The 14,669-nt window shown below is 45.3% G+C and overlaps 5 protein-coding genes across 5 annotated transcripts; 1 reads left to right on the top strand and 4 right to left on the bottom strand.

Moving 5' to 3' along the window:
• Nucleotides 1-240: 240 nt before the first annotated feature.
• L203_104508 (uncharacterized protein) lies at nucleotides 241-2,364 on the bottom strand (the record flags this gene model as incomplete). Its single annotated transcript, XM_066213890.1, has 9 exons — nucleotides 241-484; nucleotides 530-833; nucleotides 882-1,014; nucleotides 1,067-1,312; nucleotides 1,362-1,463; nucleotides 1,513-1,597; nucleotides 1,651-1,967; nucleotides 2,019-2,173; nucleotides 2,223-2,364. The coding sequence occupies 9 exons, from the start codon at nucleotides 2,362-2,364 to the stop codon at nucleotides 241-243; spliced, it is 1,728 nt and encodes a 575-aa protein (XP_066069987.1).
• A 513-nt stretch (nucleotides 2,365-2,877) lies between these two features.
• L203_104507 (uncharacterized protein) lies at nucleotides 2,878-9,678 on the bottom strand (the record flags this gene model as incomplete). The annotated part of the gene is made up of 9 exons (XM_066213889.1): nucleotides 2,878-3,162; nucleotides 3,209-3,325; nucleotides 3,376-3,686; nucleotides 3,737-5,970; nucleotides 6,018-7,090; nucleotides 7,144-7,429; nucleotides 7,481-9,073; nucleotides 9,121-9,526; nucleotides 9,576-9,678. The coding sequence occupies 9 exons, from the start codon at nucleotides 9,676-9,678 to the stop codon at nucleotides 2,878-2,880; spliced, it is 6,408 nt and encodes a 2,135-aa protein (XP_066069986.1).
• Nucleotides 9,679-10,545: 867 nt separating this feature from the next.
• Nucleotides 10,546-12,072, bottom strand: L203_104506 (uncharacterized protein; the record flags this gene model as incomplete). The annotated part of the gene is made up of 4 exons (XM_066213888.1): nucleotides 10,546-10,750; nucleotides 10,801-11,142; nucleotides 11,196-11,497; nucleotides 11,545-12,072. The coding sequence occupies 4 exons, from the start codon at nucleotides 12,070-12,072 to the stop codon at nucleotides 10,546-10,548; spliced, it is 1,377 nt and encodes a 458-aa protein (XP_066069985.1).
• Nucleotides 12,073-12,279: 207 nt separating this feature from the next.
• L203_104505 (uncharacterized protein) lies at nucleotides 12,280-12,901 on the top strand (the record flags this gene model as incomplete). Its single annotated transcript, XM_066213887.1, has 4 exons — nucleotides 12,280-12,328; nucleotides 12,382-12,613; nucleotides 12,732-12,814; nucleotides 12,864-12,901. 4 exons carry the CDS (start codon nucleotides 12,280-12,282, stop codon nucleotides 12,899-12,901), a joined length of 402 nt encoding a protein of 133 aa, XP_066069984.1.
• Nucleotides 12,902-12,947: 46 nt separating this feature from the next.
• Nucleotides 12,948-14,655, bottom strand: L203_104504 (uncharacterized protein; the record flags this gene model as incomplete). The annotated part of the gene is made up of 6 exons (XM_066213886.1): nucleotides 12,948-12,993; nucleotides 13,052-13,157; nucleotides 13,213-13,695; nucleotides 13,747-14,340; nucleotides 14,401-14,576; nucleotides 14,627-14,655. 6 exons carry the CDS (start codon nucleotides 14,653-14,655, stop codon nucleotides 12,948-12,950), a joined length of 1,434 nt encoding a protein of 477 aa, XP_066069983.1.
• Between the last annotated feature and the right edge of the window lie 14 nt (nucleotides 14,656-14,669).

Below are 14,669 nucleotides of genomic sequence, written 5' to 3'. Positions count from 1 at the left end.
GTCTGCTCTTGGTAAATTGGCTACAAAGCAGCATATAAATTTATTAATTACGAATTTTTCATTTATATTATATTCATGTTCACGCCTGACTATGTAAATACCCATGGCACTATCCATGAATGAGCTTGAGGTTGATTTGTGAACGCTGTAGACGTGATTACTCTATTACAAGGACTCTTTCAGATACAACACGGCCATGATTGCCTATACAACAAAGCTCATCTATACTTTGTCACTACATCAACTTTGTACCCGTTTGGGTCGTTTGGGTAGCCTGTTCTCTATCTCGGATTCCTCGTCTGAAATGTAACCTTCTTCTGCCTCTCCTACAGCGATAGGAGAGGGAGGCGGAGAGAGATCTGATCTTTCCATCTTGTGTCCCTGGAAAGTCTTGCCACTGGTGTCTTTGCGTACAAGTGGCGGTGTCTTATTGGTAATTTCAAGCGGCGGGTCGTTCTTGTGTCGTAGTAGGTGGAAACGATTACTACGTATTCAAATTAGAAATGAGTCTACCCTTGTTTTCACCAACTCTTCGTCAATGGTCAGCCATGTTATCTCTTCAGATGGTATGACTACATGCATGGCTCTCTCAACTTTGATGGTGTCTGGCTGGTCTCGGGCCGAGGGTGGTTGTTTGATATTTGAACTGACTGCTTCAACAGTTTGGGTGAAAGAAGCAGGTGGAGCCGTAGGAGATGGGATAGTCCAGCCAAGTCTGTCTGACAAGTACGTCACAATGCTATCAGCATCGCCAAGGAGGGAAATGTCAGGATGAACATGGTACACTGGTGTGAGGTTTATGAATATTTGAGGAACAGAATGAGGTATATGAGCTATTTAAAATCAACCTGCTTGTTTACTATACGAGGAAGAAAATTTACTCAGAACCTCGCTAACTGGGGCCACCTTCAAACTTGTGCCTATCACTACTAGGAGATCTACCTCCTCCCGATCTTTGAATAAGCACTCATCAAATTCACTCTCAAGGGCCTGACCAAAAAAAGTGATGTCGGGCTGGAAATGTGATTAACTGAATTGCAACGATTTATGAATCATGGTTGCTGACCTTGATAATTCCTGGTTCACCACCTCCCCATTCGCCTTCGCTCTCGCTCCCAACATCATCGTCGTCCCATTCATTGGCTTTTCCCTTACCTTTCCCCTTGGCTTTGAGATTCTTCATCTTTTCACGGTACGAACGCCGTGCTTCTCGCTCTGCAGTACATTTTTCCTGACAAATAATGCAGTAAGGTACCTGCTGCGACATTATGAATGGTTCTATGGTTTGCCCCAAGACACGATGTTTACATCGCTATAAGATAATAAGCGGAAGCTTGTAGAAAAGTTTTACTGAAACTTACTAGACATGAGGCCGTCTTAAATGAACCATGACATTGGAGAGTCTTTGTCACGCCAGCCAAGCTTTCTAATGTATCTATGTTTTGCGTATAGTTTCTCAAAAGCTTGAGATTGTTAGCACAGCAACATGATATGGAACATCTGACAGCTTACAACACCTCGATCCTCTAGCATTTTAATCCATCTGTGACAGGCACTAGGAACAAAGTTGCTTGGATAAATTTGCCTCGCAAAAGAGCTGACAGGATCAGCATAGATTGATCATGTGCTAATGAGCGATGAAACCCTCACTAAAATACATCTGGCTTCTCTCTGAAATATCTGATATCAAACATTTGCTGAGGATCATCAAGTTCGTATTTGCCCTCTTCTTGCAGCTGAGCATACAGACCTGTACTTGATCGGAAGTCTGGTATACCGCATGATGTTGAGATTCCGGCTCCAGAAAGTACGATTATCTTTTTAGCGTTGGCAAGGAGCTTTATTGCATCGTCTACAGACGAGTAGTCTGGCAACCTTTCGCGACGACGAAGAATGCGTGAAAGAGCCACCTTGGCGAATTGAAGTAGATACAAATTGGGTGTATCTGGAGATCTTAATAAAACAGGCTGGTGAGCGCCTTGATCAGTCTGAGTCAAGACACCATCTTGAAAACCTACAGGGACAATACCAAAACCAAGCAAGAGCTTTCGAATCGAACGTGATTCGCCTTTTGCGTTGGGCTCGAGGTAATTTCTCAAGAAATTCACGATACCAGCTTCTTTCAGTTGATGAGTAAATGCATCCATTTCCTCGTCGCTGTATCCATTCTCGGCTTGGTAGAGACATTAGATTATTATCTACGCACAGAAAGCCCAAATTACCTTCTTCGACCAGCTTATCATATTCTTCTTCAGAGAGCTCGTCTCTTTCTTGATCAGAGTCATATTCTTCGCTATCTAACTGATATGTGTCGCCGGGCTTGATTTCTTGCGTGACGGGAAGCAATGGACGCTCTTCGTTCATGATACTCGTATGCAATTCCTGATTAGCCAGCTTGATATAACCAATTAACGCTCAATCTAGCAAGAGTAATACAAAAGGCCAATTGATAAGATATATTAAGAATGAAATTAAATGAAAAAATCATGGACAATGTGTATCGGTAAGTGACGTAACGACTTTAGACATGCTCTAACCTTCAATTTCTCATTAACTGCTCATTTTGCCAACCTCAACACGTTATATTAAACTTCATAAAATTTACAAACAATTCATGATCAAAAGACAGACACCAAGTTGAAGCGAGCGGGATAACACAGTGACAATAACTAGTATTTATACCAACCTGACATCATAAACAAAAAAGATTTCGCCAAACCAATGCTTACTTTTACCCTTCAGCTTCATATCTTTTGAAGATTTCTGCTTTTCATCTTTTGTCCTCTGTGATCTATTCCACATAATCCCCACGAAGCTTGATTTTGCTACGTATGGCCTCTCTGGGAACAAGGGGACACAGTAGCATTAGTTACTGGCCTAGGCGCTGGCCGCGACAGAGACAGACTCAAAGTCAATACTTAGGGAGCTTGTATCAAAGTCGCTTATCTTGTCATCAAGCCCATGCAGAGGCTTTGATACTGGTGGAACAACATACTGCCTCTTTTCAATGCCACCTTGCCAGGCCAGGTGAGTTGAGCCCATGAGGAAGGAGTCAACTTCTGCAGCAGCTTGTCGGCCTTCACGAATACCCCAGACAACCAGTGATTGGCCTCGATGGCAATCGCCAGCAGCAAAGACGCCAGGGACGTTGGTGACATAACTCTGTCTCAGAGTCAGCTGCAAGAATGAAAAAGGGCATGAACCTTACGTTTGAAGCAGTCTTTACATTAGTTCGAGAATCAATGTCTACACCAAGTGCTTTGAGGCATTCCTGTTGGGGGCCAAGGAAACCAAGTGCAAGTAAAACTAATTGAGCGGGATAAAACTGTGATCATAACATTTGAGTCAAAATTCTGATTCAGACAATAATCTTACCTTTTCTGAACCCTTAACCTCCTCCATTTTCCAAGCACCATTTTGCTTTATCCATTCAACCTGCACAGTATCCAACCCTTTTAATTGACCCTCATCATCAAGAACAAATGCTTTTGTAGCTATGCAATACTTCCTGGGATCGTGGCCAAAGTGAGCCTGAACTTCAGCGTGACCATAATCAGTTCGGAAGGATCGGTTAAACATGGGCCATGGGTTGTCTGGTGCTCGAGTCTTAGGTGGCTCGGGAAGCAGCTCAAAGTTGACAATAGATTTGGCTCTGTGCCGCATAGAGGTGCCAATACAATCGTTACCTAAAAGCCAGTTAGCGTTAGGCTTAATTACGTACAAAGAAGAGACTTGCCAGTATCACCGCCACCAATGACAATAACATCCTTGCCCTCAGCAGAAATGAAATTAGGAGTGTTGTCACCAAAAGCCTTAACTTTAGTATTGGGAGTGAGGAAGTCCATGGCGAAGTGAATTCCATCAACCTGCCTATTAGGAAGTTTAAGATCTCGGGGCCATGTGGCGCCAGTGGCAGCAATGACAGCGTCGTTTTCTTCCTTGATAACAAGCGGATCATAGTGTGGGTCAACACCGACATTGGCATTGGTAATGAAGTTGATGCCCTCAGCTGCCATCAAATCGATGCGACGTTGAACAACACCTTTGTCAAGTTTCATGTTAGGAATGCCGTACATGAGCAAACCACCAACTCTGTCCTGCCTTTCGTAAACGGTCACAGTGTGTCCAGCCTTGTTGAGCTGATCAGCAGCGGCAAGACCAGCAGGGCCAGATCCAATGATGGCAACTTTCTTGCCAGTTCGGTGTTGAGGTGGGTTTGGAGCCATCCATCCCATCTCAAAACCCTTATCTATAATTGCGCATTCAATAGACTTGATACCGACCGGGGCTTCATTGATACCCAGCACACACGCACTCTCACAAGGCGCAGGACATACTCGACCAGTGAACTCGGGAAAGTTATTGGTTTTGAGTAACCGGTTGAGAGCGTCAAGCCATCGACCCTCAAAAATCATGGTGTTCCACTTGGGAATGACATTGGCAATGGGGCATCCTGTGTCAGATTGACAAAAGGGAATCCCGCAGTCCATGCAGCGCGCAGATTGGTATTTCAACTCGGAAGGTTTTAGACGGGCAGAAATTTCCTTCCAATCCTTGACCCGCTTCCGAGGAGGTCGATGACCTTCATTAAGTCGTCTATACTTCATGAAGCCTCGGACCTTGTCAACCTTAGCCAAGCGCTCCTTATTGACTGACTCGTCCACCATTGCATCCTCCACATCCACAATATCGGGTTCTTGTGGCTTTTGTCTTGGAGATTCATTAGGGGCAACAAGGCTGGGAGTGGAAATGGTAAGGGCGTTGGCGTCTCGAGGTAGATTAGGGTCAAAACCAGTAGCAACGAGATCGACTTGAGAAGCTGTTTGAGAGGGAATGAGATCAATAACGGACTGACGTTTCTTCTCTTCTGCGGCACGCTCAGCTTCCTGCTCGAGAACTCGCTTATAGTCGAGAGGCATAACACGAACAAACATGGGAAGAAGATGATGGAAGTTGCGGAGAACCCTGTCGGCAATTTCGGAACCGGTGTAGTGTCGGTGATCTTCGATAAGACTTCGAAGCTCGGCAACTTCATGCGGGTCGCTGACGGGACCTAGTTCAACAGTTCCCATATTAACCTTGGGAGCGAAATTGTGGGCCATATCAAGAACGTAGGCAATACCACCAGACATGCCAGCCGCAAAGTTTCGTCCAGTAAGACCGAGAACTACAACGCGACCACCAGTCATGTATTCACAGCCATGATCACCAGTACCTTCGACCACAAGAGTTGCTCCCGAGTTGCGAACAGCAAAACGTTCGGAAGCGATACCTCTCATGAAGGCCTGGCCAGAGGTGGCACCAAAGAAGCAGACATTACCAACAATGATGTTTTCCTCTGCTTTGAAACTGGAAGCCTTGGGAGGATAAACAATAATCCGACCGCCAGAAAGACCCTTGCCGACGTAATCGTTAGCGTCACCTTCAAGCTCGATTGTGACACCTGGAGCGAGGAAAGCGCCCATAGATTGACCTGCAGAGCCTTTCATGTTAATGTGAATGGTGTCACGGGGAAGACCTTCTTCACCATATCGCTTAGAAACATGGTAAGAAAGAGTAGTACCAAGGGCTCGATCAGTGTTGACTACATCACAATCAATCTCGACTGGTAGTCCTTTTTGAAGAGCAGGTTCAGCTTCATCAATGAACTTGTTATCCAGACGGACGTAAAGCTTGTGATCTTGAGCCCTGACGCGATATGTAGCCACGTCGGAACGAAGCAGATGAGCTGGTTTGAGAATGGCGGAAAGATCAAGGTGGGCAGTTTTAGGAGTTCGCAAAGACTGGTCAACACGAAGCATGTCAGCACGTCCAACCATTTCGTTAATAGTTCGAAAACCAAGTTTGGCCATGATATTTCGAAGTTCCTCAATGACATAGTAGAAGAAGTTAATGACTTGCTCAGGTTGACCGGCAAACTTAGCTCGGAGGGCGGGGTCTTGGGTAGCAATACCCACAGGGCAAGTGTTTCTGGAGACTTGTTAGTCACACTCTTGAACATAATATTAGGAACTCACTTGTGGCAAGCCTTCATCATGATACAGCCCATAGCGATAAGAGGAGTGGTTGCGAAACCCCACTCTTCTGCACCCAATAGAGTGGCAATTGCAATGTCCCTTCCAGTCCTGATTTGACCATCAGTCTGAACGGTTACTCGCCCTCGCAAGTTATTCAAGACCAAAGTCTGATGAGTCTCGGCAAGACCCAGTTCCCAAGGGAGACCAGCATACTTGATAGATGTCCATTTTGCCGCACCAGTACCACCATCGTGACCAGAAATGGTGATATGATCAGCCTTGGCTTTAGCAACACCACTTGCAACGATACCAACACCAATTTCAGAAACGAGCTTGACGGATACTCGGGCTCTAGGATTAGAAGCTTTGAGATCATAAATCAGTTGTTTAAGATCTTCGATGGAGTAGATATCATGGTGAGGGGGTGGTGACACGAGAGTGACACCTGGAGTAGAGTGTCGTGTGCGACCAATAGAAGCAGAAACCTTATGGCCGGGAAGCTCGCCACCCTCGCCGGGTTTGGCACCTTGAGCCATCTTAATTTGAAGTTCATCAGAATCAGCAAGATAGTTTGAAGTAACACCGAAACGACCAGAAGCAATTTGTTTGATAGCAGATCTACGTGAGTCCCAGACAGGCTTGAGTTCCATCGCATGAGTAAACGGTTGACCTCCAAGATCAGCGCCAGGACCGGGAATAGGAAGACTTCGTTCTGCATCTTCTCCACCTTCTCCAGTGTTAGATTTGCCACCAAGACGGTTCATCGCAAGAGCGAGAGTGGTGTGGGCCTCCATGGAGATGGATCCGTAAGACATAGCACCAGTGACACATCGCCGAACTATTTCGTTCCAAGGCTCAACCTGTTCAATAGGTACAGGAGTGGCATTCTCAAGGTCGAAATCCAAAAGTCCACGGAGTGTGCCCCGTTTGATAGATTCATGAGAATTCTTCGAGTAAGTGTCATATGCAGCTTGATTCTTTTGTCTGACGGCATCTTGTAATTGAGCGACGGACACAGGATCGTTTATACGCATCTCTGAACCGTGACGGTAGTGATACTCACCACTCTCAGGCTAAATTACAAGTTGTCAATATCTGCCTTAGTGTCCAGAACTGTTATACTTACCATGCCAGGCACCAAGACAGCATCCCGTGTAGGCCAGGCTCGCTCGTGGAATTCAAAGGCGTCCATAGCAAGAAGCTCATAGGTAGCACCTTGTATTCTGGAGGCAGTTCCAACAAAGCACTCGCTGACGATCTCTTCATGTAGACCAAGTATCTCAAATAGCTGAGCGCCCTTGTAGGAAGCAAGAGTCGAGACACCCATCTTGGAAAGAACCTTGAGAATGCCTTCGTCTGTGGCTTTCTTGTAGTTGGCAATGAGTTTTTCAGCAGTCTGGGAATCTTTGGCTCTATAGAAGAAGTTAGTTAAGATCCGGTGTAAACTATTCTGTATTACTCACAGATCTTCCCTATCGACCTTGTAAATCATTTCCATAATAAGCCATGGACATATAGCATCCGCACCATATCCAATCAAGACACACATGTGGTGGATCTCCCTAGCTTCACCAGTCTCGACCATAAGTGCAACGTTTGCTCTCTTCTTCTCTTTGGTAAGATAATAGTGGACACCACCCACAGCGAGAATAGCGGAAAGAGGGACTCTCTCAGAGCTGGTAGCGTGGTCTGAAAGAATGATGGATTTGAAACCATCGTTGACGGCATTGAGTGCCTCGATTCTGACCCTGTTGAGAGCGTTTCTATATCCAGGAAGACCTTCATGCTTGTCAAAAGTTATATCAATGGTGATAGCGGGCCAATCAGAGTTGGCAATTTTCATATGTTTTATAGCATTCATTTCTTGAATAGTGAGTATAGGACTCTTGAGTTGTAATCTATGGAGCTGATTGGGCTTGATTTCGAGGAAATTGCCTTCGTTACCAACCATGGTCTCAAGTGACATGACGATGGATTCTCGAATAGGATCAATGGGAGGGTTGGTAACCTGAGCAAAGAGCTGACGGAAATAGTCATAGACGGTTCGCGGGGTTGTTGACATACAGGCAAGAGCAGCGTCATTACCCATAGAACCAAGAGCTTCATGGCCCTCTTGAACCATAGGAAGCATGAGCATATTGAGCTGTTCAATAGTGTAGCCAAAAGCAAGAAGTCTAGGGTCAGTGGAGAGAGCAGTGTCGTCAAGCTGAACATCAATGTTTTTAAACCTCTGCACCCGGCGGACAATCTCGGGTAGACGAAGAACTTGAGATTCGACCCAGGCAGCAAAAGGGTGGCGTTTGGCGGTCTTGAGTTTAAGCTCTCTGTCATCGACAACACGACCCTCTTTGGTGTCCACCAGAAGCATCCTACCGGGCTTGAGACGACCCTTTTGAATAATCTTTTCAGGCTCGATAAAGATAGTGCCGACTTCAGAAGCACAGACCATAATGTCGTCAGAAGTAAGGACGTATCGACAAGGTCGAAGACCGTTTCGATCAAGATTAGCACCACAGTACCTCTTGTCTGCAAAAGTGAAGAGAGCCGGACCGTCCCAAGCTTCCATTAGAGAAGCAGACCACGCGTAGAAAGCCCTTTTTTCGGGCTCCATGAGGTCATTGTTCTGCCAAGCTTCTGGAATAAGCATCATGACGGCTTCGGGAAGGGTCAAGACACCATTGACAATAAGCAATTCGAGAACATTATCAAATGCAGCAGAGTCGGAACCGCCGCTCTCAACGATGGGATATAGAAGCTCCAAGTCATCACCGAATCTGTCAGACTTGAGGTTACCTTCCCTAGCGCGCATCCAATTCTTGTTGCCGCGGACAGTATTAATTTCACCGTTATGCGCGGCAAATCTCATGGGCTGGGCACGGTCCCATGAAGGGAAGGTGTTGGTAGAGAATCGAGAATGGACAAGAGCAAAGTGGGATGCGTAAAGAGCATGATTGAGGTCATGATAATAGTTGTATACCTGAACAGGAGAAAGCTGCCCCTTGTATATAATATTGGAACTGGTGAGAGAGCAGATATAGAAGCCTTGCTGGAGACCACTGCAAGATGTAAGTGACGATCGTAAACGGAAAGAGAGCAGGCATACATTTTATGAGTGGCATGCTTTCGAAGGATGTATAGCTCTCTCTCAAATTTTTTTTCATCAAAATCGCCCTCTTGGCTTTCTTTGCCAGAGCCATAGTGATCCTCTAAAACAACAAAAGGCTGGAGGATCTTGGGTTCCTTGCTTTTGGCAGCGGGACCGAGGATAGAGTGATCAGTGGGAACCTCTCGCCAACCGAGAACCCTCAAACCAAGAGACTTGGCGATAGACTCAAAAGTCACTTGCTGTTCAGCATATGCCTGCTTGCAGAGAAAGACATTGCCAACGGCATAATGGCCTTCAGAAGGAAGCTTGGCTTCAAAGGCGAAACCAGCTTCACGGACAAAGAAAGCGTGGGGGATACCAGTCATAACACCAGCACCATCTCCATCACGTGCATCAGCACCGGCTGTAGAACCAACTCAGTATATATCAAGCAGCATTTTTTAGCCACGTACTAGCGCCACGATGGGTCATATTACAGAGGATGCTCCTCGCATCGCTCACTATCTTGTGCGCAGCATGGCCTTTGATGTGACAGATGAAGCCTACACCACACATATCACGGTGCGGGCAAGCAAAATAGTACTACCAAAGTCAGTAGTGTGCGAAAGCTGATACCTCGGCAACGCACAATAAGGAGATAAAGATAGCGGGGCTAATAAGTGATGAGGGATTATCACACTCGGGTCTCAAAAATGTTTTGATTCCTTCTTACGGTATCGACAGTTGGGTAGGAAAGGAATAAAATCTATCCAACGGTGAAAAGAAAAGAAAGAGAAATGGACGAGAAATTGCATCCATTTCTTTTGGACTTTTCCTTTCCAGTGGTCAGCTGACAGGCAGCCAACAGGAAGCCTCGAAATTGTGGCAGGCCAATTACGTAACAAAGTGACACTGTTCCTGGAGATTATATCGGTGCATATGATTGGAGGATGGCTAGAGATAAGAATTAGTTACCGAGATTATTACATCGTTCGGCATCTGGGCCGAACACTGAGAGTGGATCAGAACAATGTTGATATAAAAGTTTAAGAAAAGCGCACTTTTCTTCGTTGCCATGGTCAACGCTTTGGAAAAATAGTCGGAGCACTTGGTAGGCAACAATGGGCCAGGTGAAAAAGAATTTGTTGAGAAGCATATTGTCTCGACTGCCCTAATCTATTTCCGTCGGCTTAAATTAATACCATCGGAAGCATCTCCTGTTGACAACATAAGGCAAGAGTGAGGAGGGAACAAGGGCTCAGCAAGCTGTCGACAGACATGTGACTCTATTTCTGATGAGGATTTCAACCCGCAAGGAGAATGTAAGAGGTAGACACAAGGAAAAACAGGCCAGTGACGGGGCATTCAACTAATAGGCGTGACCAAGCCACTGCATTCATAAACACGCTGTATATCCATCTATTGATCAAGAGAGTTGAGCGTTTAAAAAACTCTCAGGCCATTCAACTCGGCCAAGCCCTCATCCGCATTACCAACGTCCGGTCCTACCACTGATTCTGTTGTTGCCCCTTTCATTCCTACGCCGCCAAAAAGACTAGCGAACAGCTCGTCGACTTGTTCCTCATGCCAGCCATGAGATAATTCAACAGGCACAACAAAATTCTGCGCCTTCTCGTGAACGGTGTAGCTAGCAGGCTCCATCAGAATGACCCAAGAGTATTTGAAACATAAACAAACCGAAGTTTCCTCCCCTTACTGCCGCCGCGTTCGGCCTCCCGCTTCTTTTTTTTCTCTCTTCTCAAATGCGAAAGATCAACGGCAGACCTTGAACAAGAACGGGACTCTATAACTTCTCGAAGCAGTGCTCGGTAGCCTGTTTCTTCATTCTCGAGTAGAGTTTTTTCAGTCTCTCTCTTGTTATTTAGACCTGCCTCAATGATTTCCAAGACAGTCCCAGAGCTATTTTTCATCTGTTGTAAGAATTTACTATCACCAGCTTGCTTCGATCCAAGTTGCAACGAGGCTGCCTGAATCTTGCTTGACCATTTGTTAAGAATTGGCAATAACTGCAGATGGCATCTGTATTGAACAGTTCAGCAGGTACCACAGCAAAGCAGAAACAGCAGTCGTACCTATCGGCAAGGCCGAATGAATCCTCGGTCGCTCTGAGCCAGTAACCTTGGTTTTGGTATTCATCTATCCCTGCTCTCTTTCTTTTCCCAAGTTGGGATATGTCTGAATCATCAAAAAGTTGGATTGATTCTCTCAAAATGAATAAACGTTCGCTAAGAGAACCAAGGCTTTGAAGAATGCCCTCTTTCTTAGTTGCAATTTCATTTTCTGGGTCTACTGGTAGCGAAAGTGGAATGTTATTTGAAGCCGTCAAAGCTTTTTGAAATGTGATTCGAAGTGTTATGAGGGATTCAAACAGAGCCTGTAGTTCTTGAGCTTATGATGAATTACCGAAAGAGCAGTACTCACCTTTTGCCTCTGAATGACATGACCCTTCTGGATATCCTTCAGACGTGAGGTTTTAAGAGATGCAATGGGGTCAAAGGCTTCTTGGCTCGCTTTAGGCATTGGGTTTTCATATTCCTCCTCTGTATGTTTCGCTTCATCACTGTAGTTTTCCTCTTCGGATTCTTTCTCCATATCCTCATCTTCTTCCCCGTTATCCTCATCTTCTTCTTTCCAATGCCCTACACCATCATCATCATACTCATCATCTTCAACTTGTGCTTCGCTTTCATCCGAGTCGTCATCAAAAATTTTATTTCGTCCAGTCTTAACACCTTCATATTTCGGGCCCGCCAGAGTTCCTCCCCCTGCTTCTCCAACTTGCATCCGTAATTTGGAAGGTCCCACATCAAGATAATGCTCTCTGTCATTGTTGCCGACTGAGCCAGGCTTATGCGAGTCAAGCGAAGAATATGCGGAGTCAGGGTCAGAAATGTCAGCGCTATTTGATTGAAGTTGCTTGAGTTGCTGTGCAAGCGATAAAGAAGACATGACAGAAAATGGTAAAAGAAAGAACTCAAGGCCAAATTACTCCAATCCTTGAAGAATTCAACTTTTACAGTCTTACGTAACGATTGGTTGGCTCAGCATCTGAATTCCAAGCAGCCTTTATTTTTGCAATTTGGCATCTTTTTTCATTTTGTTTATATTTCCATAATCCTTCAATTTACTTTCAAAAGTAGCCTGAAACAATCATCCATGTTCTTTCATCTCTCTGCTGCATCTATTATCATCGTCATAGCATTTTGTGAGTATTTCAGCCTAGTGTAACCCTCATCATTAACTAATCCTCATAATCAGTTCTCGTGTGTAACCGCGCTCGTCTGATCCCTATCGCATCACGATTTCTTCCTGCTCAACTAGTCAACAACATTGTACATTATACACCTCTCACCTCGTACTCTTTTGAAGATCAAGCTCGCGCAGGAATGACTTCTGGAAACTTTGATCTAGAAGCAAATAACGGTGAAGGTAGTGGAGAATCGCGCGTTGGATTGGATGATGCCGGGGTGGAAGAAGTCAGAAGGATTATGTGCGTTATGATTTGTTTTGAGCGATGTAAATAGCTCTTGACTTGAGTCCCGTCTGGGACTCAGTCTTAACGAGTGCAAAGGAATGGATTAGACAAACTGACAAGTGCTGCGCCACAGGTCGATTGAAAGGTGTACTTTTGACCAAGCCAGATTAATTAGACACAATCGCATCCTTGCCAAAAACGGTATTGCTTCTGATGGTAAGTCACAACTCTTTTTATGGCCATGGTCTCACTAACGCTCTCTCAGGAACTCCACTTGATAGGAAAGCCATCACACATCTTTAAAGAGCTGCAGATACTCGCTCTTTTTTACCTTGAATCCTTTATGTCTCTACAATACATTCAGCTCCTTGTAGGCTTCGAAGACGTGATAAAGCCTATATCGTCAGTGTTGTTAGATTAGTGCAGAAAAATTGACAGATTTGATATACCCACATGTCGATTATTGCTACGAGTGTTGCCAATTGTTGTAGAGTGCATTTGATCGTATCATACGCCATATAGATAGTCAAAGAAGGTTGGCCTGTCTTCTCGAGTATTTCTTTGCACACCCATGCTTGTGTTCGGCTTGATAAGTTGACTTTTCATCGAGAAACCTGGGATTTCATCAAAGTCCGAGTCTGAATCGACGTCTATCCATCCGCCTATTATATCAACATTACTGCCTTTTCTTGGAGGACGCGGTAATGCAAGACTATTTTCTAGGACACTAAGTTCCGAGTCGCCTTCGGACGAAGCATATTGTGAAGAAGTGGTCGACTGCGTACGAAGGAGTGCATGGTCGGTCAATGTGAGGTCTGCTATCTCTGGTACTAGGGTTAAGACAGTATTAGCAGTGGAAGAATTGTTTTGCTCTTGTACAGCGTCCTCGCCACGCTCAGTCATGGCATCGCTTTCGGATTCGTTTCCGGACAAAATGTTATCTTGATTTTCGGAAGATGATTGGTCAGAAACCTCACTCGTCTCTGGAGTTTCAAGGCTGTTACCTTTGATCAGTGCACGGGTTGGCTGAGTTACCCTTGGTATGAGGATATGGGTTATGCGAATAACATTGCCAATCACAGTGGTTCGGTCTTCGCCTTCATATCCATCAACATAGCCATTTGACATAAACATTATTATATACTCACTCCATGATACAAGCTCATAATACCTTGCCAAGAGGTGTACTACCAGCCTTTCAAACTTGTCCGAAAGATGCCAACTCAGGTGTGCGGGAGATCTTGATATTTCCAAGACAGCTGGAATTTGACCATTTTCCAATGGCGGTTCGGGGAAAACGATGTCATGTTGTGGTGGTAGCCTTCTGTCGCTAGTTGATGAGTTAAACCTTTGGTGATTTACAATACTGCAATCAACCAAGCGCTCGTCAACAACCCTCCACTGGGGCTTCAATGACCTGTGATCCACATGTTTCGGATTGCCTTGATCCCCATCAAGCCATTTCCTGATCTCTGCCTCAGCCTTAACCACCAGCCCTTCAGCTCTTTTACCTCTCTTGCGAAGCATTAAGCGGGTGCCCTTGAGAGAAGTAGAAAAAGAGCCTTGTTGCGAGTCGCTCGAGAATGGATCTTGTCGAGGAAGTGTGGCAGAAGGTACAATTTCAGAACGGGATATCACACCAGGGGGGAACAAGGGACGAGGCGGACGAGCTTGAAGAGGGACAGGCGGAGCATAATCTGATTTCGAGGGCTTGACGATGTGGGGATTCTCAGCAAAGGCAGCTAAATACAAGACTTTCAGCGCTGTCGGGATATACTTTGGCCAGGAGGTTCAGAGCTAACCATTATCGAGCCGTCGAATAACCTTCTTTCCTTTGCCGTAATGCTCTGGCAACTGATTGGTTCTGCTTTCACGATCTCTACGAGCCAAAACCTTTTCACGCTGCTGAGCATTGTAAGCCAAAACTTGGCGAGTGGACTGATTGGTTGGATTTTGAAGGATGACAGGTATGTGAAGCCTAATTGGAGAATGTAAGCACAGCAATGATCAAAGACAAGCCAGAGATACGGCAAGGAAACCAATGTTTCTTGATCCATGCTAGGCGAGAGGA

The sequence above is a fragment of the Cryptococcus depauperatus genome, chromosome 5 (assembly GCF_001720195.1).
Source record: "Cryptococcus depauperatus CBS 7841 chromosome 5, complete sequence".
Classification (NCBI taxonomy): domain Eukaryota; kingdom Fungi; phylum Basidiomycota; class Tremellomycetes; order Tremellales; family Cryptococcaceae; genus Cryptococcus; species Cryptococcus depauperatus.
This window is presented reverse-complemented; position numbering and strand designations above follow the sequence as displayed.